The following is a 25,837-nucleotide window of genomic DNA, read 5'->3' on the forward strand; positions in this document are numbered from 1 at the left end:
ATTCTGTGGAGGACGTGACAGTGTGAGAGAACGAAATACACCTGTTCACACTCCTTCCTGAAATGTTTCAAAGGTGTGTCTGATTTACAGTATCACTTGAAATACTTTAACTTTTATGTCTTAAAGGAAATTTACTCTGGTTCATCAGTAACACACAGTTCCAAACTGGGAATTGCCCATTACAACTGCAGAAATCCACTGGTGGCTGCTACAAAACAGCTCCAGATGAGATTGTTGGCTTTTAGTGCTTTGCTTATTAGGACATTGGCCAGTTTTAGAGGGAAGAGTATCCAGTGAGTCCGTGGATTTGGACTACCAAACACCCAGATCATTAACCTTCTTTTGCCACATTTTGACTCTGCTCTTTGCAGCAAATTTAATAGTTTTTGCGTAATTTGGCACTATTGGCAAAATACGTAGAAACACCTGCTTTCCAAGACCTAAAACATTTTTTGGGGAGTTGTTATGGTAATTATATACGCAATAGTAAGTGCATTTTCAAAGTGCAGTTTTTTCAGCATTTAAAGGAAGTCTCCAAAGAGCAGGTTATGAGGTTTGTACAACGATTGAAGAGAACGTGTGAAAGATTTAGTTTTGAAATGCTGAAGTTATTAAGTTATAGTAAACAAATGCCCCTTTCACACAGCCTGTTCAAAGTGGAAATTTCATGCTGTTATTCCCGACACCATTCTGTAGTAAAAGGCACCATAGCAGAATGGAGGGACAGAGTTGTCTCGCCTTTAAGCTGGCAGAGGTACTGACAGCAACGAAACTCTGTCTGTGTAAATGGGACAGCTGGCAGGAAAGGATCATGTGCAGGGTGGGTGTGACATTTGGACGACATCTTGTGTGCGACCCACTGTGAGAGATTTAAAATGCAACTCGGTGTAGTCAGCAGCTTAATGTCAGCAATTTGGGGAAACAATTACACTCCGAACAGAGGATAAGTTGCCATATAACAGCGACGGTAAATTATTGTTATTACCATTGGTATTGTGTATAAAGTTGCTTGTGTATAAAATTGCTTCCTAAATGCCGCCCAGGGCTGTACCCGACTGAGAATTATGCCAGTTGAATCAGATTTGCCTGTTCAATACAAATATTAGACAATTTGATTTGTTTTCCATACAGAGTTTTAGTTTGAATGGGCTCCATAGGATGTTAAGTGTGACAGTGGCATGCACGCCATAGACAAGCAAATGGGGCGAATGAAGGGTCATAAACATGCAACAACATTTTTTGCCAACAGTAGACATCAAACAGAAGCTAGTGAACTGTAGATATCAAAAAGTAGCATGAAAGTCGAGATGATTCACTCTACAGCAAAATCTGGGGACCAAAATGTCCCTAGAAGTACATTGCACAGAAAAAAATGACTTCCTGACTTGAAGCAATCTCAGTCGACTGAGGGTCTCTGACTGATAATTGGAATCTCACACACTGGAGTGGCATGATGCCATTGTTTTGGTAAAAATACAAAGATGAGACAAAGAGGGGATTTAGTAGTGGTCTTATAGCATGATCTCTGTGTAAAAAGGGCTTTTGGCTCTGTTCTTTATGATTTTAATACATGAGTGTGCTTGAGTAAATTGCACCAATGGCAAAAAAAATCTAAAAAATGTCCACTTTCCAAGACCTAAAACATTTTTGGGGTTTGTGATGGTAATTACCAAGTGCATTTTCAAAGTGTAGGTTTTCCAGCATTTAAATTAGGTCTCCACATTCTAGATTATAAGGTTTTTACAGTATAATGATTTAAATTAACACGTGAAGGATTTATTTTTTAAATGCTTAATTTAACAAATGATAGTTAACTCTGCTATCTTTTCAAGAAACTCATATAGTCCTTAATGTCTTGAATATCAGAGCTGTTATGTCTTCAGAGTAGGTGTTTTTTTGTCACTGGGTAAGTCTGTAATGACAATCTTTGAAACATGAAAGTTAGAATTTAATTCTATAATGAGATATTAACACATTTTACTGATTACAGGCATCAGGAAGCAGCAGCAGACTACGCTGTACTTGAGTTCTTAGACTGCTAAACATCCATACACAAATACATTTTTATTCACAAGGCTATCAGGAGAGGACTACACAGTGGTTCAATTAAGCAAAAGCTCATTAGTCTCCTCTCTATGTGTCTCTTTCACAAACTTAAGGCCCAGTGGTGAGGCCGTCCCAGTCTGAAATAAGTATTTAGCTCCAGTACAAGGGACAAATGAAAGAGGAGTTGGCCTCCCATTGAGAGTACTGTAAATTACCATGAGGATTCTGCTGGCTCCAAACTGAACCCAGCCAATTTCTCATCTTCACAAACCCCCTAATTTAATGATGATGGAGGATTTGCACAGTGTCAGCCTTGTAATTACACTGTATTTACTATAGAATAGAAGCATTAGAGGAAGTCTTACAGGTGCTAGTTCATGATGCGGGATGGGTTCTGTATGCCTGGGAGGGCGACTGCTTAATTCCCAGCTGATATTCACAATAAGGCCTTGACTCAGTTTTTGTTAAGACTGGAATCCTCTCAGCACGCCAAACAGCAGCCGCACTCACTGTTCCAAAACAGCAGCCATCTCTGCTGCTTATGCACATTTTGTGCCCTCGGGGTGGTGTCTCTTTCCTACTGGGACTCATCGGGCAGCCTTTGTTGTTAATTGTAACTATGCTTGCGGCGCTACCACATCTTTTTATAAAAATATTGTCAACTTTGCCATCGAGAAGTTTGTCTTGAAAGAAAGTTGCTTACAAGTTTGAAAGACCTGTTACCAATGGAAGGGCAGTGTGTTATGTGAAACTTTGGCATAATAGTGCAGATTTTATATCTGAATTGTGGCACCAATACCGAAACAGTACCATACTAGAACTTTATTTAAATAAAATAGTCCAAATGTCAATTTAAATCAAATTTCTGATCAAAGAGTAAGTGGAACAAGAAAAATATGACCAGACATTGGATACCAACTTTAAGTTCCTGAGAGTTTTTGATTTGGTTGATAGTAAATAGTATTGAAGTTTGCTGTTTGTCAAAGCCAAGACACACGAAACTGACACCAAAGAACTAGTGGCGATGAACTGTTGAGTCGCCTTTTGTTGCCTGTGTCAGCCAGCAGCACACTAGCAGGTACCTTCTGCACCGGCATGAGAGAAAATGACTCCTCATAATGGCAAGTGGTGGTAGTCTGTTTTTGTCCTTCAAAAAGGGAAATGGGAAGGCCAACAGGATGAATTCAGTGTGCTTGTTAGCCAGTTAGCACATTAACAAACACAACCTCACTTTGAAAGAATTGATATTTACCATACGTCAGCAAATAATGACACAAACAGTTAGGAACCATTTTAGCTAAAGAACCAAAAGGCTAAAAATAATCTAAAAATAATAGTACCTTATACAAAAAGTTTGTTTTGATCCCAGACATTCCTGACTTTAGTCGATTGTTTGCTTTACTCACTTTCCTTTCTTTCTCATGCATTGAGCTGAACTGCCAATCAGAGTGATTTTACTGCCAGACAGGCTTCGCTAGCTCTGAGAAACCGCTGACAAGGGCTGACTACTTTCAGTAGAAGCAGGACATACAGCAAAACCAGGGTAACTGGCCCTCAGAGATAGTCCAAAATTCAGCTTGGTGTGTCAGGGACCTTACAGTTGCTGCATGTGTATGTGTATGCGTATGTGGATGTGCTGTACATTAACCATGACACATCATTGTTTACATCTGCATTCTGGTCAGATTGTATATTGTAAATATGCATAAAGTGTAATCACACACAGGTCTGATAGTGGAAAAATATCCTCCAGAAGTAGTCAGACTTGCATTTCATCTCAATAACAACAATGTGTAAATGAGTAAAGCCTCCATATAGACAGAAATAAACCTTGGTGTGCTGATCCAACAGGAAACAAACACAAAACAAACAGAAGACGGGGGGCTCAAATACAATGATGCAAACAGATACTTGCAAAAACTGGATAGTCAGGATAGCTGGAGTACAAACCAGCTGGGTTATTTACTGTTGGGTTCAAAGCTACAAGGAGGAGGTCTCCCCCTGTGTACACACTGAAATCAGATTTTAGTATGTACACAGAAGATGTTTCCTACCTTTGAATTGAATCCAATCACAAGCAGTATGGATGCAAGTTAAATTTATATCAGGTATAAAGAAGGCTACATCGAGCCCCTGTCTGCAGTGAGACAGGGATGAAATTTGTTACACCAGGACTTCTCTATACTGCTGATAGGAAATGTATTTTATCCAGTGCCCACTTGTTTTATGGTTTTTTTTTTTTGTTTTGGGCATTTTATGCCTTTATTAGATAGCGATTGTAGAGAGATGACAGGAAGACAAAGGCACTCCCTCAAAACTCAAAAACAGCTACACTGGGGTTTATAGTCGGCATCTAAACCTCTGTACCATACCTTTTAAAGGGAGAGGTAGCCCTAAAAATACCCTATCCAAAATACTTATATTTCCTCTTACCTGCAGTACTATATATATCACTGTAAATTGTTTTGCTGTGAGTGGCTGAGAGTTGGAGATATCAGCTGTAGAGATGTCTGCCTTCTTTCTCATGTAATGGAACTAGATGGCACTCGGCTTGTGATGCTGGCGTCCTCTTTGGCTGAGCAGTGACATTAGCTAACTCAGTGGTGCTAGGTGAGCTAGCAGTAGATGCATGTGCAGTGTTATGGTAGGTGGTAGTAGTTTGGTCGAAAGAAACATTTAAGTGAATCCTTGATCACATTTCTTGTTTTGTCCAACCAACAGTCAAACTCCCCCAAACAATTAATTTACTGTTATGCAAGACTAAGAAAGAAGCTAAGTCTTACATCTGAGAACAGGAAACTAAAAACGTTTTTTTTTTTAAACTGATATCATGAATCAGATATTAAAAATTGTTGCAGATTAGGGATAACAATTAATCAAAGGGATTCATCAGTTGTCAAGAATTTAATCGAACGTGTGAAATTTAATTTATTAATCCAAAGGCTATGCAGTGCTGTCAAAGTATGCAATATGTCCCTGTGAGCTTTGATTGAAATGTTGCAGCTGTAACAGCAAGATTTTGGATGTTTTCATGTAGTGTGTCGTTGCTACTCTTACTTAAGTGAATAAGCTGAATACTTTTCCACCACTTGCTTGTTGGAATCAGTATTCTTTGCTTGTCTGGTACAGTTTAAAAAAGAGTATATGAAAACCAATATGTAATGTATCTCAGAGTTTCCCTATAATTAAATGGCTGATTTTGAGCAGCTGTTTAATTGATTTTTCCATCGACACCAAACATTGTCAGCGGCCTTGGAGCCTTTTCTGTGTATTAACACAACATAACATTATTTGGTCTGATTTAAGAGATGGAATTAGTGTGTATCTGCACATGTTCCAAACTACAACACCTTTGATAAGGATCTGTTTAGAAAGCAGATGCAGGTAAGCTGCAGTTCCACTACCGCAGTTGCAGCAGACACCTGACCTGTGGCCTGTAGGCTCCGCCTCACGCTGCTGACATCAAGGCTCTGATCTGCCTACTGTCTGTGTTAGCACAAAGCCATATTTAGCTCAGTGTAATCAGTGTGGTGAGAGCTTGCATGCCCGCTACTCAGGATACCTGCCTAGTATAAACACACCTGCTCTCTCTCTGATGGACTTAAAATGAATTTAATGTGCACCTGAAGGGTTCTGCATGCAGCTGTCGTCATCAGATAAACCGAGGGTAAGGTTGCCTTTGATGCATTCATGTGCTGCTTTTAAAGTCGCTCTGCAGCTTGAGGTTACAGAGGAACAATTCAACAAACAACTCTGAGGTGGTGATGTCAACTAAAGCAATAAGTATGTATAAAGTTACACTCTGATTCTAAAGGTTTTCTTCCTTGTTTGTGTTTTGATGATACTCCCCAGGGCAAAGTTTGACTGTGGAGCACCTTCTGTGCCTAGCAACGTCTGCCTTGTGATAACACTCAATGGTTTTGATAACAACATGTATGACTAAAGAGTCAGCTGTTCTAAATAAGTTCTAAGTGGGCTCTGCTTATGGGATTTTTTTTCTGCACACACATTTCCTCAAAATGCCTACTACAGTACATAAAACTCTTTGTTAAGTTATTATGAAATACCTGATTTATTTCTGAAAGGTTGAAATATGGAGGGTTCACTTATTTTAAGATATATTTTTCAAACAAATTTTGGATTCTTTGAGTTTTGCAAGTGTCTGTTCCACTTTGTTCACAGTTTAAGTCAGTCTGTGTTTTCCTGTTTTCTTTTCTTTCTCCTTTCTTTTCTTGTTGGTCACATGGTGGATGTTGTGATTGGTCTTGCATGTAGCTGGGCTTTGTATAAGAATGTGGGAACTGAAAGTAGACATTTAAATACTGTCAAATTTTGTGAAAATATAAAATCCTTATCACTATGATGATACATTGTGATGAACTAAAGATTCTTATTTTAGTGCAGTTTAGTTTAGGTTTATTTGCACATGCATATGAAAGACAGAATAAGAAAATTAAAAATATTAAAGACTGTGAAGGAGAGGTTAGAAGCTTAAAAATGGCATATGGAGATATCTCTCCTATTAAAAAACTAGAATAATTCATAAAAAGAAAAAGATGCAAACATTAATTTTATAATATATCAAAATTTCAAGACTAGGCAATAATACAAAGTTGATAAAAATGTAAAAAAAGTCCAAAAGTTTGTATTTACAAAGTGAAATGCATTACAAATGAATCAGTGACGTTCAATCTTTTCAAATTAGTCTTTGCAAATTAGAATAACTTTTCAGATATTTTTTGAATAACAACAATGTAGATGGGATGTTAATGGTATACTTCATTCAGTGATGAGATCATCGTAGTTATTTTCTCCAACTTTAATAAGCTCCATCCAAACCAAAAAAACTCCATACAACTGTTTTCACAGGTTACGTAGTGCCCCTTATGATGAGCAAAGTGACAGTCATGTGCAAAATGGAGTTCCCCCTTTAAAATATGGAGCAATACAAGAGTGCCAAAATGATATGACAGGATCTTTTTTTCAATATTTTTACAGTGTAATCTAATTCTTGATTTTGTGTTCATTTTCAACAATCAGCAGTTACTTCTAGAAGACTACTTCATGTTATATAGCAGTTAAATTTCAACTAATCTCAGTTCGAAGTCCCTCCTTTTACACATTTCCTGTTTAAGAAGTGGAGCGTTCCTGTGGGCTGATGCTTGTTACAAAGACAAGCAATCAGTGGGGGAAGTGAGCAACTCATGCACAAAACTGGCAATTCAGTTCCCAAAACCACTGCAGTGGTTTTAGTTTCACACTTCTTTTGCCATTTTTGAACAATTTTGTAAGAAACGGAGAGTGGATTGAGATGTGTCATGGGTTGTAGTTCAAAATGTTGGAAAAACCCTAGAGAGGTCACCAGTTTCTCACAGGGTAAACACACACAAACACACACATATTTGTGGGCAATTTGGGGTTTCTGGCTGATTAAACTTGAAGCTTAGAATTTAACCCAGGACATTCTTGCAAGAGCATAATAATACACGGTGTCAGGGCTGGGCTGGAGATGAATATATTTTCTTCCACACATTGTTTGGTTAATTGAAATGATCTAACAATCTGCCATTACTGCAGTGGAGGTAATGTTAATCTGATCAGGCCTGCTGTGAGGCTGAGGTTTGCTTTGCTTAGGATTCTCCCAGCTAAACCTCTTACCTCTCAAATGGGACTAACAACCACTTTCCTTTTTTCACACTGATGTCTCTCTGCCTTTCTGTGTGTTTTCTTTGCTCCCCAGCCTCTATTTTGTCTTCTTTTCAACATCAGTTTGTTATTTCACACACCACGGTTCAATGATTAAGTGCAGCAAGTTGACAGCGCAATGTTGTATTGATCATTTTGAGACATTTTGCACAAGTGTCTGCTTCTGTAAATAAGCTTAAATCCACATCGCTCACTCAGCTATCACCCGTCAGGATCCTGTGAAAAATTGGATTGCTAAGTGCAGCTGAATTCAAGTAACAGAAATTGCCCTGTTCATTCTGTAATGTGTTGAACGTTTACACACGGGCAAAGGTATGCAGCATATTTATTCTTCTGCAGGTTTCTGGGCCATTTTGAATTTTTCAGTCCAAACATTTCATCAGAAAGCCATGACACCCGTCAGATATCCCTCTAAGTACCAGCCCAAACCTGCTCTTTCTGAAGGAGTCAAAAAGCTTGATATGTTGCAGCAGCACTCTTTTTTGCCAAAGTAAAAGACTGACATTTAAGGAAATCTGTTTATTCACTTGCTGAGAGTTAGACAAAAAAATTATACCACTCATGAATCTATGTACTTATACCCTTTCCCATTTGACAAAAACCCAACTAACACCCACCAACATCTTACATTTGTCTTTAGTGGGAAAGGTTTCGATTGGCATTAACTCACAGGAAGAACCTCTGTGGTAGCCAGGGGTATTTATCAGCTCTAGGGCTGCCCCTGGAAAGTCAGAGATTTGAATCATCATTTGGAAACCCTCAGTTGATTAAGGTTCCTTTAAGTCGAGTTGTATTTTTTTTAATTGCAGTTTACTTCTGGGGATGTTTTGGTTTCCAGATTTTGCTGCAGATTGAGAGCTCTTGACTTTCACACTACTCTTTGGCACAGGGAGCTGCAGACATGCTGACAGCGGCATGGAGGAGGGTGGAGGAGAGACCTGCTTCGAGGTGGTGAATTTACAGCTCATAGCAAGTTAACAGGGTGCAGTCTCTGGCTTTTGTTTGCTGTCTAGTGTCGGCAAAAAAATGTTGCACATTTACGATCCGTTTGCATGGTTAGCTTGTTTACTATATTACGTAAATGGTGCTATCACACTGAACATTCTACAGAGCCCGTTCAAAGTTTACAACTTTTTATGGAAAACAAAAAGAATTGCTGAATATTCATATTGAAAAGCCAAATCTGATTTGACTGACAAAATTCTTAGTTGGGTACATCAGCTCCCGCTCCTGTGACTAAGATCGACTCTTATTGACAGAGATAGAAACATGACGCCTGGGCAGGCGTGCAAATTTTTGCCCCTTTTCTCTCTAGGACACTTGGACGTGCGTCGCTTTCTCTGGTAACATCTAACCACAAATTCCATCCATCTCCATCCAAACAACACTCAAACATGGCCCAAAAAGAAGTAATCATTATAACGTATCACTGGCCTTCCTGCTGCTTTCTACTGTTTGCTAACCCTGTTACATGATGTTGAATGTGGCACACCAGAAAGAAAAAAAGTCTGTTAAGTGTTTCCAATGTTTACAAAAACCCACACGCTAACTTTGGTGGAAAAAGGGTTCATGACAAGTATGAAGCTACCTCCAGCAGCCAGCTAACTTAGCTTAGCAGAAAGACTTAGCATAGAGACAGGGGAAACAGCTAGCCTGGCTCACTAAACAACACTTTATATGTTGCTTGTCTCTGTCTATTCAAAACCTAAAGTGTAGAAAAAATAGCTGTGTTCGAAATCATTCACTAATTCACTCACTCACTATTCTCTATGTCATGTAAATAGTGAACTATATAGGGAATAACTGAACGAGATTTTGGACACTACACTGGAATTTTCTTCCACTGGAAATACGCCATCCCATTGCATTGTAGTATACGGAAAAAATGTAGGGCACATCATATGTACACTCAAATTTGCTGTGCATTGTGGGTATTTTATAGTGCACTATATAGTGGATGAAATTGACTGCCAAGAATTGGAACACAACTCCAAAATGGTGAACACACTTTATAGTGCACTAACTCCATAATGGGGAATGTTTTTGAACACAGCTAATATGAATCAGACATTTTCTTGGCCAGAACTAGTAGGCTTACTTCCTGGATTCTTTGGTTGCCTGGCAACTTGTTCTGGCCAAGAAATAGTTCAGCACCTAATACCCCACAAAACTACAAATTCACAGTGACCAATTTCATTTCTACACCTTTGTTTTGAAAAGATTAAACAAAGATACATGTTGGTGAGCTTTAGATGTGTTTTGGATAGAGCCAGGCAGCTGTTTGTCCCTGTTCACAGTCCTCATGCTGGGATAGCTTGCTGCTAGCTTCATATTCAACATACAGATGTGAACAGATGTAATATAGTACACTTTACTGCTGTTAGACTGTTCCTTTAAAAATGCACTTAAAAGCACTTTGTAGTGTCACGGTGTGGAAACAGAGGGAGAGGGGGTGGCATCAAACCTGGGGAGGAGCACTGATCAAGGCCCGGACCCTGATTACAGGCCAGCCCCTAGTGTGCCTCACAATAAGATAATGCTATCTGGGCCCACAGGTATTTGGTTTCAGTGGAGAGGGTAATAACTGTCACCAAACACTGAGGAGACCTTTCATCCCCCGTCCTTGTGTTGTCAGCCAACGTTTGTGTGCAGTCTCTGCACAGAGGCGGCTTTTGTGTGGCAGGGTGAGGTCACATCACCGCGATGGCCTCATATCTGTACGTGGAGACAATAGCTAGGTTTGATTAAATCAAACAGCCGTGACTATCTAAATAGTAGTCAACATTGTGTGCCCAAGTTGCTGTGGTGTCGGTTGTTGAGGAGGTGACGTAGCCCGGACTAATTTAGCCGTTCCCCAGAAGAGCGGGGCCGATAGTGGACCGTAAAAATAATCACATGAGGGTTCAACACAGAGCAGACGCACTTTGCACTCTCTAGGGTTAGTGCTACAGAGGAGTGCAGTCATGTTGTAGTGGTAGGCCAGTAACTAGTGGTTAACCAGGGGAGAAAGCGTGAGAGGTTAAACAAACGTCAGAGTTAAACATCAAACCCAGCTGAGCCACACAAAGCCTTAACCCTCCCTCAGTGTGACACATTTGAAGGCTTTGATTACAAAAGTTTTGTATTCACTTAGGAAACTAGCCGCTGATGAGTAGTGAATTCTTCATGAATTTCTATGGTATTATGGTCATTAAGATTTTTAGAAGCCTTGCGCTATGAGTCAGATGTTGTTCATGTTAGGAATGAAACTCTTATTTGGACAGAAAAGGCAAACAAGCCTTTCAGCTAAAGAATGTCTCGGTCCATTCAGTCTTTCAGCAAAAATGTAAAATTCAATTTGATGTGCATAACCAAATCTGATAAAAAAAAGAATGTCAAAGAAAAGACAGGTTGATTATACATGAATAAAAGGAAGTTAACAATGAACTGTTGGACAGTTCATTTGAACGCTGTCTCTCACCAGGCTTAAATCAGTCTGAAAGCTCTCCTTGGCACTCTGTATCTGGCCATTTGGTGGAGGTTTTTATCCAAAGCTCCTTACTGCACCATGAGGCCTTACATCTGAAGCAAGGTGCCCAACTGGGTATTGAGCCCCTAAACCTCAAAGGCTCTTAGTGTCATTGCTCACAATTGAAAAACTATTCCATGTGGATTTCATGTCAAGACAAAGATGCCTTTTGGTGATGTTTTCTATGTTTGTCAGATGCATGTGTCCTTAGTAAAAATAGACCAAACCATGCAGAAAGAATAGGTATCCAGGCCATGTTGTCCTTGTCTAGTTTATACTAGTGGGTACGCCTGTGTAGGTTCAGTACAAACTCAGTCCTGCCTCTCTCTCTGAGACTTGAGTCCCATCTCTGTTGACATCATGGAGCCCTGGTGTTGGATGACAACTTGGATCTAAATTGGGCTTCTGTCCCTTTTTACAGGTGTCTCCATGTCCTTGACTGCGGCTCTCTATGCACAGCCTAATCTAAAAAGCTTCATGAAGGAGCAGCCCCAGGTAACTGCTGTCCCCATAACATGGATCTGCATTGGCATTTTTCAAGTTAATTAATGGCCAGTGGGAAGTTTTTGACCCAGAAAGACTGCAGCATGAGGCTATGAGGCAATAAAGCACTGATGTAAAGTTGTACATTGAGTGTTATGCACATTGAGTTCAAACAGTGTGACCACTTTTAATTTTAAGTAGCTGTACTTGATTCTGCACTCTGTAAATCTGGGCAGCCACTGGCTTCCACTTTATGCTTTTTTTGGCATTATTGAACCAGGAAAGGGTGGATGAGCCCTGTGCTCTTCTATTAGCAACAGATGTTAAGATAAAAACCTAGGTGTTGATCAGTACGATCACATTATATGCATTGCTCAATGGCAGTTGGTGAGGTAAAACGTTATTTGTTCATTTCCTTTCTAACTTATCTAGAATTGTTTTTTCACTCCTCTAAGCTAAAGGCTGTTGACTCTGATTTGCAGGACAGATGCAATAGCTGGTTTGGATGAAAATGCAAAATCTCATTGATTTCTATGGAAGTGCAGAAAGTACAATACGTTGCAGTATTGAACATAACATAGCCATTGTGACATTTATTTCCCAATATTGCTGCCATCTTTTTGATAAGATTAGTGGGCCTCCATCCAACATTGGTGTGATTGCCCTGTAAATGACTAGAAGAGCATTGCTACGCTGCAAATAGGCACGTAGATCATGGTTGTGGGGTGGGCCTGGGTTTACAATTTTGGGTCATGCATGAAACCATACTTCTCTTATTTCCTGAAATGTTTTGGTGTTGACATACTAAATGGGTTCCCAGCAACAGAAGAGCCCTGACCTGCATTTAGCACGTGCATTTTGTTTCAGTAGTTAAGAGATGTGGCCTTTGGACAGGAGGACGGAGGGAATGGTGCTGACAGAAAGATTATGTTGATGCTATCACTCGCCTCTGATCTGCCCACTGTTTACTGCTCATACCTTTAGTTCATTGTTCACTCGCATGTTTTAAAGTGATACAGTGTAACTTCTCTTTGATCTGGAGAGTTTTGAAAACGTTTACCTTGTGCAATGGTTACATGCCTTTGGAGAATGATGCCAAAGAGGAGGGACACATGTATTAGAAGTCTGACCGTTTTTTGTTTTTTGAAAAGTCTTGGTTTGCTTGGAAATTTGATGGCATTTTGAAAACATAAAATCATCATCTTAAAGTTTCCTTGTGGACTTTTTGACCCATGGCAATGCCATGGAATTGTTAGCACTGCCATGCATGTCCCTTTGTATCATTATTTTTCCCATTTCTGAATTTGGAGGTTTTTGCATGTCTGTCAAGGCAATGCAGGTGAAGCTCTCCATGAGTAATTTTTTTCCCCAGCAGCAGTTTGTAAATCATGGCCTGCCACAAATAAATGAACGTGTGGTAAACCCTGAGCTGCTTTTGAGTTGATCCCTTTATGTTTAGCTCATGCATGAGGATGCACATGCATGATGCAATACACATTTCAACCAGCGATTTCACATTTTGTAGCTGATATTCAGATGATGGTAAAATGCCAACATATGCAGCACTGTGCAAGAATAGACTGCAAGCTAGTAAGCATGAATAAAAACAATGCTGGATTTAAGATTTAAAATACTTGAAAACTGCTGAAATTGATACTTTACATTTCAAAGATACACAGTGCATTTTGGTGAGAAACACTGAGTGTACAGCAATTTTTTTTGGAGAAAACTCCACAGTGCACCTTTAAGTTTTGAGCGAGTACAATCAGGTCTGTCAAAAAGGCCCTTCATCACAATAAATAGACTTGGTGAAGCTCTTCCTGTGGCTTATATTGGACCCAAAGTGGTGTTTACTTGACTGTGACATTAACCTGGATGCACCTCCATCCAGGGAGGATTATTGAGTCATCTGTGATGGCAAGCTGGTGACTCCCACTGAGAACAAGGATCGCTCTCCCCAGGAGAGACCATGTCAGACACAAAAGCAAAACACTTAAAGACAGAGCTGTAAGAAAAGTTTTTAATATTAGGTAATGCACTGTAGTCTTAGTCTGTCGTCTGGATGTGATTGTGTTTGGGGATCCTCAGTTGTTGATTGGGAAGGGTGTAGTCCGATTAATGAGTTGTGAAGCTAATCCAGCTCATCCTCCCATTCACGCTGCAGTCACATGGCTATCATGGCTTATTTTGATAGCCAGGGGACCTGCAGAAGCCATAGCAGCTCCATTCACAACCCTGACTTGGCATATCACCACTCCTATTCCTGCATTGGGGGGGCTTTTGTCTCTTGATTTATTGGCTCATTTGTGACGGCTGTGCACTTGAACGTGGCTGCTTCTTTGTGGCTATCCTGATGCAGAAGAAGAAAATTCACTTCTTACAGCAATTTAAAGGCAGCGTCTGCCATAATGGAGACTCTTAAGGAGCTCGGCTGAAGGCTGGCTGCACCCAGTGTTTTAGTTGGAGTTAATGGGTTGTGTAATCTCTATAAGCAGGTGTCGGGTGGCCGAAGGGTGAGCTTAGGGGATGTCATTTCTCAAGGTTCTTCTATTACCAGAGAAGAAAACATTGTTTGGTGTGGATACAAGGTCTTTTCCTGAAGTATATGTACGGTGCACAGGTTTTTATTTTACCTTTTTTAGTTTGAAGAGAACAGATTGCAAATAAGAAGAATCTATGATGTTTTAATTTGATGCAGAGTCTGAGTCAATTATTGTCGAGCGTAATGGGTTTCAGTTAAAAAGCCAGATTCACTCAGGCCCATTCCCCTCTTAAGTAGAAAAAACCCTCTAAATATACACCTATGTTTAGTTTCATTTAACTTTGCAAAAAAACAGTGTAATTGTAGAATCTTGTTTTTTTCTATCATTTTAGAAAAATACAAGTAAAAGGTTGGTTTGTCTGCATTGTAGCAGATATAACCTGACATGTACTCTTTAACTTGACCCATAAGTCTGGGTATTATCCACAGCTCCAAAATATCTTGTCGGAGTAAATTGCCTCGAACTTGTGTACCTTTGAGAAAAACTCTTTAGCTTTTTGTGACTCAGAAATCAGTGTATTGAGTCTTGTCATTTCTGCAGTTACCAGGAGTTGTTCTTAGAAATGTCCTACAGATGTACCTATTTTAGAAGTCCCCTGTGTCTTTTCTGAATGATTGCTGCTGCCCTCGAGGACAATTTCTCACCCTCACCAATAGATTTAAGGCAGTCTGGTGATGAACAAATCTTAAACCTGCATTAAAGCGATAGCAGGTAACTTTTATAAAAATAATTTACTGTCAGATTGACTGGCTCTTATCGTTTGTTTTTGTTCAGTCTCGGTTTATTATTGCAAATGTTTTCATAATTGTATTGACTCTATACTACTTTTTACTGCAGTTTAAAGTCTCTCTCTGTCACAGAGATGAGGAAATACCATAGATGTATTAAAGTGAAGGGAAATACAACGGCGCTTGTTTTACTCCAACTTCCCTGCTTCCCTTTCAAAACAAAAGCCTCTAACAGTGTCTCTGTGGACAGAATCCCATCAGTTGCTGATACAATGCATTTTGTTTTGAAACATGTAGAGGAACAGGTTGTCAGCTGTGCAGGAGCTTGCACAACTTCATAAATGAGTGGAATTTGTGCTTATAAATATGAAAACACGGTACTAATAGCAGCGAGCAGCAACACATCAGTCACATTGCATCAACGCTGCATGTATGAACACCACAAGCATGAAACACGCTACAGCTTGGCGAGGCTGACGTCTCGCGCTCCTGATGCGCGCTGTGTGAAACGGGCCTTAGGGACACTACTGGGAGCCAGTGGAACCTGATTTTTTTTTTCACAGATTATATGTCTCATGTACTTCTGTCAGGATATGGGGACAGTTTCAGACAATATAACATAAAGTTGTTCTTTATAAAACTTACTTACTGCAGCTTAAGTTAATGTTTTGGATGTTGTCAAAAAATCAAGTGACTCCCTGTCTGTTGAGAGAGTCTCTTGTAGAGATGCACACAGAGATGTAACACCCAAACTCTGCGGCTCCACACAGCTTGTAGCTTTTTTAAGCTCATTGTTTTACTTTGGTTTGATTTATTGTTTGGTTAAATCCCACCTCTCTCATTAACGCCCTATATAAAACAGCTGGAAGACGGGTTCAGCAAACAAGCTCAGACGAGCTCGATGCACACTAGCTGTTTAGCACAAAACAGCTAAATAAGGCTGATTAAAGCTGATCATCTAGCTAATATAAAGATAAACATGCAGGCATTTTTGGAGTTTGTTGAGACAAAATAACTTCTAGAGTACATCACAGAATATTGGATGTATATTCATCAGATGCCAGAAACTCACCTCAAAGCAATTATTTGAGAAAACGATAGTTCTTTTTTAGCCACATTAGCTTGGTAGGTTTTCGTTTCTTGAGTTTACTTTGAACTCTTTCAGTATCCTGATGGTAAGAAAATTTCTTACCATTGAAAGCATTATTAGTGGTATATAAACAACCAATGCATCAGAAGGCCCTGCAGTATTAAACTGCATCACAGACAAAAAGATAAAGACTATAACTTACAAAAGTAGTTTTTGAATTGTCTCCAAAACATTAGTGTGTTGTTAAGAGTGAAGTTCCCATAGAACTTCACTTAACAGAAACAGCTCTGAAAACACATGTAGACCATAATGGGATCCTTCTAACTATATTTAAGCTTGATTACACAGGCCCACAGCTTCCTCCTCTGATGGCAGGACATGTTTGCTACTTTAGACCACAGGCTGTATATAAATATGGATGATGCTTCTCCACTTCCTTTCATTTTATGAAAGTAAAGCCAAGATATCCCAGATAAGGGTGCTGCCATCTTATATTGGTGATTTCATTTGGATCCATGGTCTCCGTAATATTGATCAGGGGAGCTGTAGTATCTAGGTCCCACCAATACACTTGCTCAACTCAGCACCATTGGCCCAACTCAATCACCAACGCATCAATTGTCCTACACAGCTGTCAATCATGACATCTGTTTTATAGCTTCAAATAAGTAATTAAAATCCACCTCTTGAACATCGTCGTGATAACTAAAATGACAGAAATCATCTTTGGGAAAAATGCATTTGAGGTGTACTGTGATTATTTAGTTTGACTCATGTCCCATCTGCCAACATGGAGTGGGTGGGGTTTGTGACCCATACTACAGCCAGCCACTGGGGAGCGATCAAGATGTACTGGCTCCACTTAAGACATAATAATAATTTCTTTACATACAGTCCATATATGCAATCACATCCTGTGATGATGCAGTATATTGAATCAACATCCTCATAATGTCTTACTTCCCTATCTGCATCATATCTGATAAAAACTGAGAAATAGAAATGACCAAAGTAGGACATCAGATTGCTTTGTGACCCAGTGGTCAGAGAGTAGGTTGCATGTTTTGAAAAAAGGCAAAGGTTAAAGGTTGTGTAAGCTAATGTGTTTCTACTTGAGTTGTGTTTAACTATGATACTGAAGTTCCACCTGCACACTTACTGTAATTCTCAGTTAACTAAACTCTTAAATGTAAAAAACGCAAGCAGTTTGACACAACACAGTGGCAAGTTGTACTGTTAAATAATAATAAAACCCCAGGTCTAGTTTTTAATGCTCTGACTCACTCTTAGATCAGCTGTCACGCCATTCACTCTATATGACCACAGATTCAAATGACATTTATAAACCAGAGTTATACCGCAGAGACATATTCAACAGTATCACACTTGCATCAATTGGGACAAATTTTGGTTGAAACCTCAAACTAAATCTCCCCAAAACCAGTATTTCAAATAATTTCTGATAAATACATAACATTTACCAAAAAGGCTTTTTCTTGGTGGGTGGAAAGCACAGGGCTTCTTATCCCTTAACAACTCCAAAGAGGTGCCAGTGGCAGACTGAGCTGTTGTGTTCAGGTGTCAAGTGTGAATGTGTAGAGAATGTAAAGCAGGAGGAGCTGAAAAAGGTCACGGACACGTTCCTTGGGTGAATAAATGTTATCAGTTCTGTCCTCAACAGTGAAAACTGTGACTGTAGCAATGCACTTACCTCCAACCAGACATTTTTTTTAATTGTGCAATGTGTTAGGCCACCTGGTGGTGAATGAGACGTCACGTGAAATGTAATGTTTGCCAACAGTGATGGCCTGTTGAAGCACCATTGAGTAAGACATTAACCCATGCATGCTCATATACTGTGGAGTAGCTGCATAGTACCAGCAGATGAGAAATGTCCAAATATCCAAAAATAAAAGACCCAGTGAGCCTGTTGGGGACATTATGTGAGAGTCTTATCAGTCAAAGTCGTGCCTGTGGTGAAGAAGCTGGTCCCTGGCCCAGTGCACTTAAGGCAAGAGGATTAGACTCCAGAGTATTATTAGAGCTACTGATTATCCCCTTACCTGATGCGCCTAATTCTAGCTCGAGCCTATTTATTAAGCAGAAAAGAAGAAAAATGTTTGGATTTGGTTGCAGAGAGTGGATTGGCCTCGCCTCGCTCTGTCGAATCCAACATTGACTCTTCTGGTGTTTTCTGCTGAACTCATTAGGTCCTGGCCTTTTGTCGCCGCCTCCCCCGCTGTGGGGTTCATGTGATTAATGCACTGCTGACCACTGAGGCCAGCAGCAAGGACTTGTTTTAGTGCCAGGGAACGTTGGACAAAAGAAAATTGTCTCTCCGAATAACTGAGGAGAATACAGGCTCTCAAAGCAGAGCATTCCCTCGACTCATTGATGAATGCAAGCAGGCCAATATCTCTTCAAGAAAGTTCAACAAAAAGGTTTCCAATCCATTCGTTCTCAAGTCTCTATAGCTGTAATGTGTTTTTTTGGATGTAATTACACACCCACCGCTTCTGACCTTGTGCCCAGAAAACAGCTTTGAGGCCTGAGTCTCAGACTGGGAGTAGGGAATCAAACGTGAACATGAACCGGTAAATCCTGCTAACTTATCTTCCCGACGTAAAGCCATGTAAGAGAAGCAAAGTTGTTTTTATTTTTTGGTGCTGAACCTCCTTTTTTTTCTTGCTTGTTGAACAACTAATGGGTTATCTGAGGAGGCAGGAGCGCAAAAACAGTTTGTCATCATTGCCGCGGCTGTCTTTGAATAAACGAGCCCAAATAGAGACTTGGCAGTTTTTGTTGGATGATGAGTGTATGTGTGTTCCCGTGTCTGATTCAGTGTGTGTCTCTGCTGTGCTTATGCATTATTAACCTCCCACAGAGTGTTGGGACTACTGCCAGGGTCAAGCTTAACTGTCACCTTGTCAGCAACAATGTTCTGATGCTGCTAGAGCTGATATACATGCATTTTGTAAAAAAAAAAAAAGAAGCCCCATTGTCTAGTGTTGTGTGATCTAGAGCAATTTGTTTGCAGGGTTTTACTCCAACAAAACACAATACTGGCTCATTCCATGTTTTTCCAAATTTCAAACAGCTGCATGGAGAGTGAATATTGAGCCCCTTTTCTACTGCACAAAAAACCCACTAACACCTGCAAACATCTGGCTTTTTTATTTCATGGGAAAGGTTACAATCTGCTTTCACTCCTGGGTCAAATGACTTTGCAGTAGTCACGGGTAATTTATGACTCAAGCTCCGATCGGCTTCCATTGGCAGTATTGGCCACCAGTAAAATACCGTCTGTCTCCGCCCAAGCAGCACTCTAACGCCGTTCCAAATTAGTCAGCACAGTGTTTTAAAGAAAGACTGAATGAGTAAAAGACAGAAAGAAGAAGTAACTACCTTAACATTATTACTGGCCTTCATGCTGCTTTCTATTGTTTACCAACCTTGTTTTTGGCACATCTGGGACTTCAAATGTGACAGTAAAAAAAAAAAAAAAAGAAGAAGAAGAAGAAGAAAACCACAGAATAAGTCATACTCTACTGCTGCAGAGCCATATATCCAGCTCTGCTGCACTGGCAATGGGAAAGGAGTCTATTGCCTATTTTTAACTGGCTTTTCCATGTTTAAATATGCACTAATTTGAATGGGTAAAGGGTATTGGACTTGCACTTTTTAAACAAGCCAAAAAACTCAAAGGAATGCTAATGTTGCTCCATGTCTGCTTCTAAAAAGGCATCAAGCACATTATCCATATCGACTTCAATATATAAGGGACCAGAAATAGATTTTTTTTTCTCTATTAATCTAGATTGTTTTGGTAAATTCCCTGAGGTTTGAGGTATCGGCCATATAGATGTCTGCTTTTTCTTCAATATAATGGAACTAAATTACACTTGGCTTGTAGTGTTTAAAGAGCACAAAAATACATTTAGAAACACTTAACAACAATGTCTATTTCCAGAAATCATGACCCGCTTACTCAAGATAATCCACAGACCTTGTTGTGAGCAGTTTCATGTTCAACTACTTGTATTCTTAGTCTACCAAACTACATCACCAACATCATCTTTGTGCAGAAGGAAGTGTGCATCTATTGCTAAATTATTATTATTATTATTATTATTATTAAATTGCCTGGTACAGCCTAGTTTAGCCACGGAGGATGCCCCTAACAGTGTTGCTCACAAGAGGGTCTGTGGATTATCTTGAGATACCAGATTGTGAATTCTTGAAAGGGACATTGCTGCTGAGTTTTTCAAATGTATTTTTTGGCGCTTTGAGCACCACAAGCCAAGTGCCATCTAGTTCCATTAGATTGGAGAGAAGACAGACATCTCTATGGCCAATATCTCCAGCACTTGGAAACTCACACAAAAACAGGCTCAACTGATAAAAAGCGCTAGAGGCCAGAGGAAAAATATGTATTTTTGATTTTGGAGTCCCTTTATCGTTGTGTTTACGTCTTGTTACACTGCCAACACATTATCTTGTTACTTTATACATTATATTAACACACTGCAAAGCTATAACCTCTAATTTTTTGCTCTTCTTTTTACAGTGTCCAGGGACATGAAACTCAATCCACAGCAAGCTCCACTCTATGTAAGTATCACTTTTCATACTAGAACTGACATATGGCCCTACACAGCGTTAGTTTACCCCCACAGGTGTCTTCACTCTGCCTGATTAGACGTGGTGCTGTAGGTGTGTGCTGACTTTAGTGCTTGTTGCACCTGTTAGGGCAGAACAAGTTACACCTTTATCACCCTAATTAATGCTTTATATGGAGGTAGATGACCTAATGTAATTCCTGAAATATCTCCGCCTGACTCCAACCTGAGAACAAGTCTAATTAACTGGAATAACTGGAAAACAAGTGTGTGTTTGTACAGAGCCAGATAGTGGAGAACACAACATCAGACTGCATGCAAATAAACTGGCTATTTAATGTTTGCTGACTAGCAAATATTTAGAACCGTTTGCACCCTGCTCGCAGTCCTCTGTTGTGTATTTAGTGGTCATGTTTTACATGCTGTCAATGGAATGAAAAAGGAGCCACTTGGTGAACAGATATTACAAAAACAGACCCAGATAATTTCATAGAAATGACAACAGCAAAAATAGGACTGCCAATATGACAACGTGAAACTGGTCTTGATGATACATCTCCTTTTTTTTTTAAATAATAATTTTTGAGAACATTTTTACCTTGGTTCCACACATTCATGTTATTTTTTTCCTCCACTGAACTGAGAAGAACATATATATTGTCAAAGCTACACTGGCAATAGTTCAGCTTAGATTTTGGGTCAAAGGAGCAAACCATCACAGTTCGATTAAAGAGTAGGTAATGATACATTTAAGCGGCCTTGTAACTTAAATAATCATTCTGGAAAGAACAAATTGAGGCCCAGTTTACCTGGACATGCGCCATTTGTTCAAATCAATACACAAGCAGGTAATTACAGCAAAGAGCTTGGTGTCTTCTGCAGAAAGGACGCTTGACCTCTTGATTCCTGGGTGTTCATGTTAATTGTGAGCTAAAATGGTTGATTATGCAGTCTGTCTGTGTTTGTAAAAGACCATTTTGTACTGCAAAGTTGCTTTTGTCAAAGAGCAAGGGACTACTGATCTGCAGGATGTCTGACAAAGTAGTAAAGGGTCTTCATTGTGCAGAAACAAGGGTTTTTGGCATTTTATTTCCCAAATAACTGAGCAACAAGAGAATGGGTTTCTTAAGCTTTAACCAAATTTCCAAGCTCCTTTTTTGATATGAACAGTGAATTTAGGCTCAGATGTGCATGTGATTTTCCATCTACCATTTATCAAACCCATCCATGTTGTAAGCACAAAACTGGATCGGGGATGCATGTTTCCTCTGATATCCACTACTAACTTTCTCCAAGTGTTAAGGATCTCCAAACTGTCACCTAGAAGTTGACCAAGGAGAGTATGTTTTCCAAAATGACTTCAGTCTAATTCAGGGTGTACCAGAAGAGCCTGATGAGGCGATTCAGGTGGAGGAGATGTAGCTTGTTGCTGAGGTCCTCTCTCCTGCTGACCTACCCACCATGTCATAAAGAATGTTGCAGCCATCCCGCAGAGGTTATCTCAGCAGCTTCAATAAACTGGAAAAAAATTATAAACTGAAAGCTTTGCTTTGTGGCCTATATTCCTGGTTGTTGTAACAGGTTTTCATACAGTGCAGTTTTCTACATCTAATGCCCCTAACAAGCAGCCAATCTCATGATCCTTCTTACTGTCACTTGTGAATAATGCCCAAAGATGCCCCTCAGTTAAATAGAGCCAGCTGTTTTTCCAGGACTACATCCTGGCCTTAGGCAATTTCCTGTCATACTTTTTTTTTTTTTTTAATAATAATGATCATTTATACCTCATTTACAACTCTAAATTACTATTCATTTAAAAACAGGCTTGTCAACCTCACTTTTTGAGGCTTTGACTTAGTCTTGTATACACTTCCAGGTGGCATTAATATGATCCTTAAATGTCTTCATTTTGACATGAGGCATCTGCATTCTTTCATCCATGAAGTGTACGGATATTACCAGAACCAATACTTTGGTATGGAGTTGATGCCACAGTCTGAGAACATAATGGCACTCATTTTTTTCAGTACTGCAGGTGCTGCAGGTACTGGGGCTGCAATTCTAATGGGGCAGCATATAAGTCTACAAGTGCTGTGGTCCGTTAAGTGCTGTAAGAAGAAGGACACCTAGCAGGAATGAATTACAAAAACACGTAGAAAACAGTGACGTGCGGCTCTAGCGACAGCGCCACCTCAACTCATTGGAAAGAAAAGCGATAATTCCTGAGGCCAGTGTGCCTTGTTAAGTCTTTGCAATGGAAGGGCTGTGTATTACACTATGCTTCAAATGGCAGCAGTATGTTGAGGCGCTCAGCGTCTATTCTACACCGAGCGTTGAGCTTTTTGTGTCTTTTTTTTTCTTTTCTGGTTGCCAAGAGCTGAAGGCGCTCATACCCATCACTTTTTACCCAACGACCAACAGTGAAGGAGGGGCAGGACAAATAGCCTACCACGAAGACAAACCGTCACATTTTACATTTACAAGTGCTGAACAACAACAGTGGAGGAAAACTATGTTAATATACTGTTTTCTCAGCCACAAAGTCTCATGAACCCCCATAGATTGTACTTTGCATTTGAGGAAGATCATCAGGGATTAATTATAAAATTCAAATGTATTTTTAAAGTTTTAATAAAGTAGTATGTTTAAGTATGTAGTATTTATTTATTTATTTTTTTTAGAGTTTCAATTGGATAGAGCATCAGTTTTTTTTCTAGGATTACATCACAACTTCATTGTTACACTGACTATTTATAGCTCATTTACAACTCTGAATTATTGTGAAATTACTAACAGTTTAGCTTTGTGGACTTATTTTTTGATGTTTGAAATATACACTTCCAGGTAGTGATTTGTTATTCATAAAAACTGATACTAAATATTGTTAACAGTTTCTATATTCAGTTAACACAGTGTCAATACACTGGTACCAGCAGTGCTTTCTTACTGTCTATTATTGTTTATGTGTACTATGTGTACTGTAGTCAGTGCCGTTCTCTGCTACTAAGATAAGAGAAGTCATCATTTTATGTCATAGCCTATGTTATATTAATCTTTAAATACATTTTTTAATGTTATGCTCTCAATGAAAAGGTATTGTATTGAAGTTAGAAATTCCAGTATTGTGTCAACACTACCCTCAGGTAACATAAAAAAATTAGCCTAAATGTCTTTGCCATTGTGGCACCTGCATTCCTTTATACATGAGGTGTGTGTGTGTGTGAGTGGGAGACATTTTTAAGTGAGTGTCTGAGTGGTTTCCACAAGTTCTCTATCACTAGCAGGTGAGGAAGGCGCACAGGAAACGAGATAAGTCAGAGACATGGGTGTGTTTGTGTGAGTCTGTGTGTGTCTCTAAAGGCTAGAGTGGCTCACACATTAACCACTCAGACAACCTTATCTGTGATTTACAGTCAGGCTCTTCAGTGGAACCAGGCGAGCAGTCAGGCCTCATTAAACATCAGATTTTAGACACTTATCAGAGCAATTCTCAGCCAGATAGCTCAAAGGGGTTAAGTAGTCGGCCTGTAATTGTACCTCTTAAAAAATATAACATTTAAGGGATTTGTGCCTTCCATAGTGACTGATAATAACAGCTGCAATTAGTTAGTAAGTCTTGTACCAAGATCACCGACTGTGGAAACAGCCAGCAGTAAGGAGGTCAAGGCCTTTGGTGCTCTTACAATATTACTTTAGCTGAAGTATGATTTTTAATGAGGAGCTGATGGGCTCAAAATTTGAGGGCGTAGAAAGAGTTATACGATTGCGTGTTGGGCAGAGGCTGACTTGTGGAAGCTCTTGATTCTTCCCTCAATAACAGAGAGTGCAATTCTGTTGTTCTAACTGTGAGTAAACATGCTATTTACATTCTTGAGATTTAGAAGACAATGTTTTTCCAGAGTGGCTTACAATTAGATGAGAAGGTAGGGGTTCAGTCTGTAACACAGGATGCATGACTGTGGGCACAGAGGCAGCTGTAGTGATGGAACGTGTGACCTCTGCTATGTGATGGTCTGCAGCTGCACTGCTGCTGCAGGGATGAAGGATGCTCGGTAAGTCAGCAGCCTTTTGTAAATTGGAGGTTGTGTGTAGTTTGATTAGTAAATGCTCTGTCAAATTTTGCCATGTGTGAACAAGAGCTGATCGAATGTGTGTCTGTCACCCAAAACTTGCTGCCGAGCCAGTTAGATTTCCATAAATTCTCTTCTAAATTGTCCAGTGGGAACAAAAGCAGCAGCAATGTTTCTGGGCAAACCAAGCAGAATGTTGCAGTATTCTGCTTTGTGAATGCCAGCAGGGATGAATCACACTGTCATGCAAGTGTTACCATAAACATTTAACATTTTATTATGTCAGCTCTGTATGGATGATCAAATGTGATGTGTTGTTCATAATATATTTTTATGCATTTGTGCAGGCAGTAGCTGCGGCTGGAGGCATTATGTTTTTTGGCTAGTCCATCCATCCATTCTGGTGAACACAATGCCTCAAGAACGCCTTGAGGAAATTTCCTCAAATTTGGCACAAGTGTCCACTTAGACTCAATGATAAATGGATTAGATTTTGGTGGTCAAAGGTCAAGGTCACTATGACCTCCTCTGACTCATTCCTGTAAGCGTGATATCTTAAGAACACCTTCTTAATTTAATTTAACTCTTCTTCTTGACTTAAATTCTTCAAATTTGGCACAAACGTTCACTTGGATTCAAGGATGAACTGATTAGATTTTGGTGGTTAGAGATCATTGTGACCTTGTCTTTGTCATTCTGAACATGATCACACCTTTGGCACAAACGTCCACTTTGAAACAAGAATAAACCAACCAAAATTTGATGGTTGGAGGTCAACCTTACTGTTACATTATAATGTTTTGCAAAAACACTGTTTCTGGACATCATGCAATGTCACAACTCTGGGTAAGATACTGAATTGGTGACACTTACCTTGAAACTGTGCTGATTGTGTCGATCTTCTGTGCTGCTGGAGGGAAGATGAGTGTGAAGCATCCATGTTTGCACAGACATTATTGTAAACTGTGAGTACAACTTAGCTGGGTCGCGAAGGCATACAACTGCGAGGCGGTAATTCTAGTTTTATTATAGCAGCCTCCATGC

The 25,837-nt window shown here is 39.6% G+C and overlaps 1 protein-coding gene across 9 annotated transcripts in view; it reads left to right on the plus strand.

The window, feature by feature from the left end:
• The window catches only part of akap13a (A-kinase anchoring protein 13a), a 147,965-nt gene that overhangs the window by 4,296 nt on the left and 117,832 nt on the right, over positions 1 to 25,837 (plus strand). For 6 of the 9 annotated variants that reach the window (XM_088080670.1, XM_088080668.1, XM_088080656.1 and 3 more), the window contains exon 2: positions 20,672 to 20,715. In XM_088080670.1, the coding sequence (XP_087936796.1) occupies positions 20,683 to 20,715 (33 nt within the window). In that variant the 5' untranslated portion in view covers positions 20,672 to 20,682. Of the gene's footprint in view, positions 1 to 5,577; positions 5,714 to 11,681; positions 11,756 to 20,671; positions 20,716 to 25,837 lie in introns of those variants that run through there. The other 3 variants (XM_088080665.1, XM_088080658.1, XM_088080660.1) reach the window with 3 other exon arrangements.

This window comes from Plectropomus leopardus, chromosome 1, assembly GCF_026936395.1.
Source record: "Plectropomus leopardus strain MGB_pleo_1.0 chromosome 1, ASM2693639v1, whole genome shotgun sequence".
In the NCBI taxonomy this organism is placed as follows: domain Eukaryota; kingdom Metazoa; phylum Chordata; class Actinopteri; order Perciformes; family Serranidae; genus Plectropomus; species Plectropomus leopardus.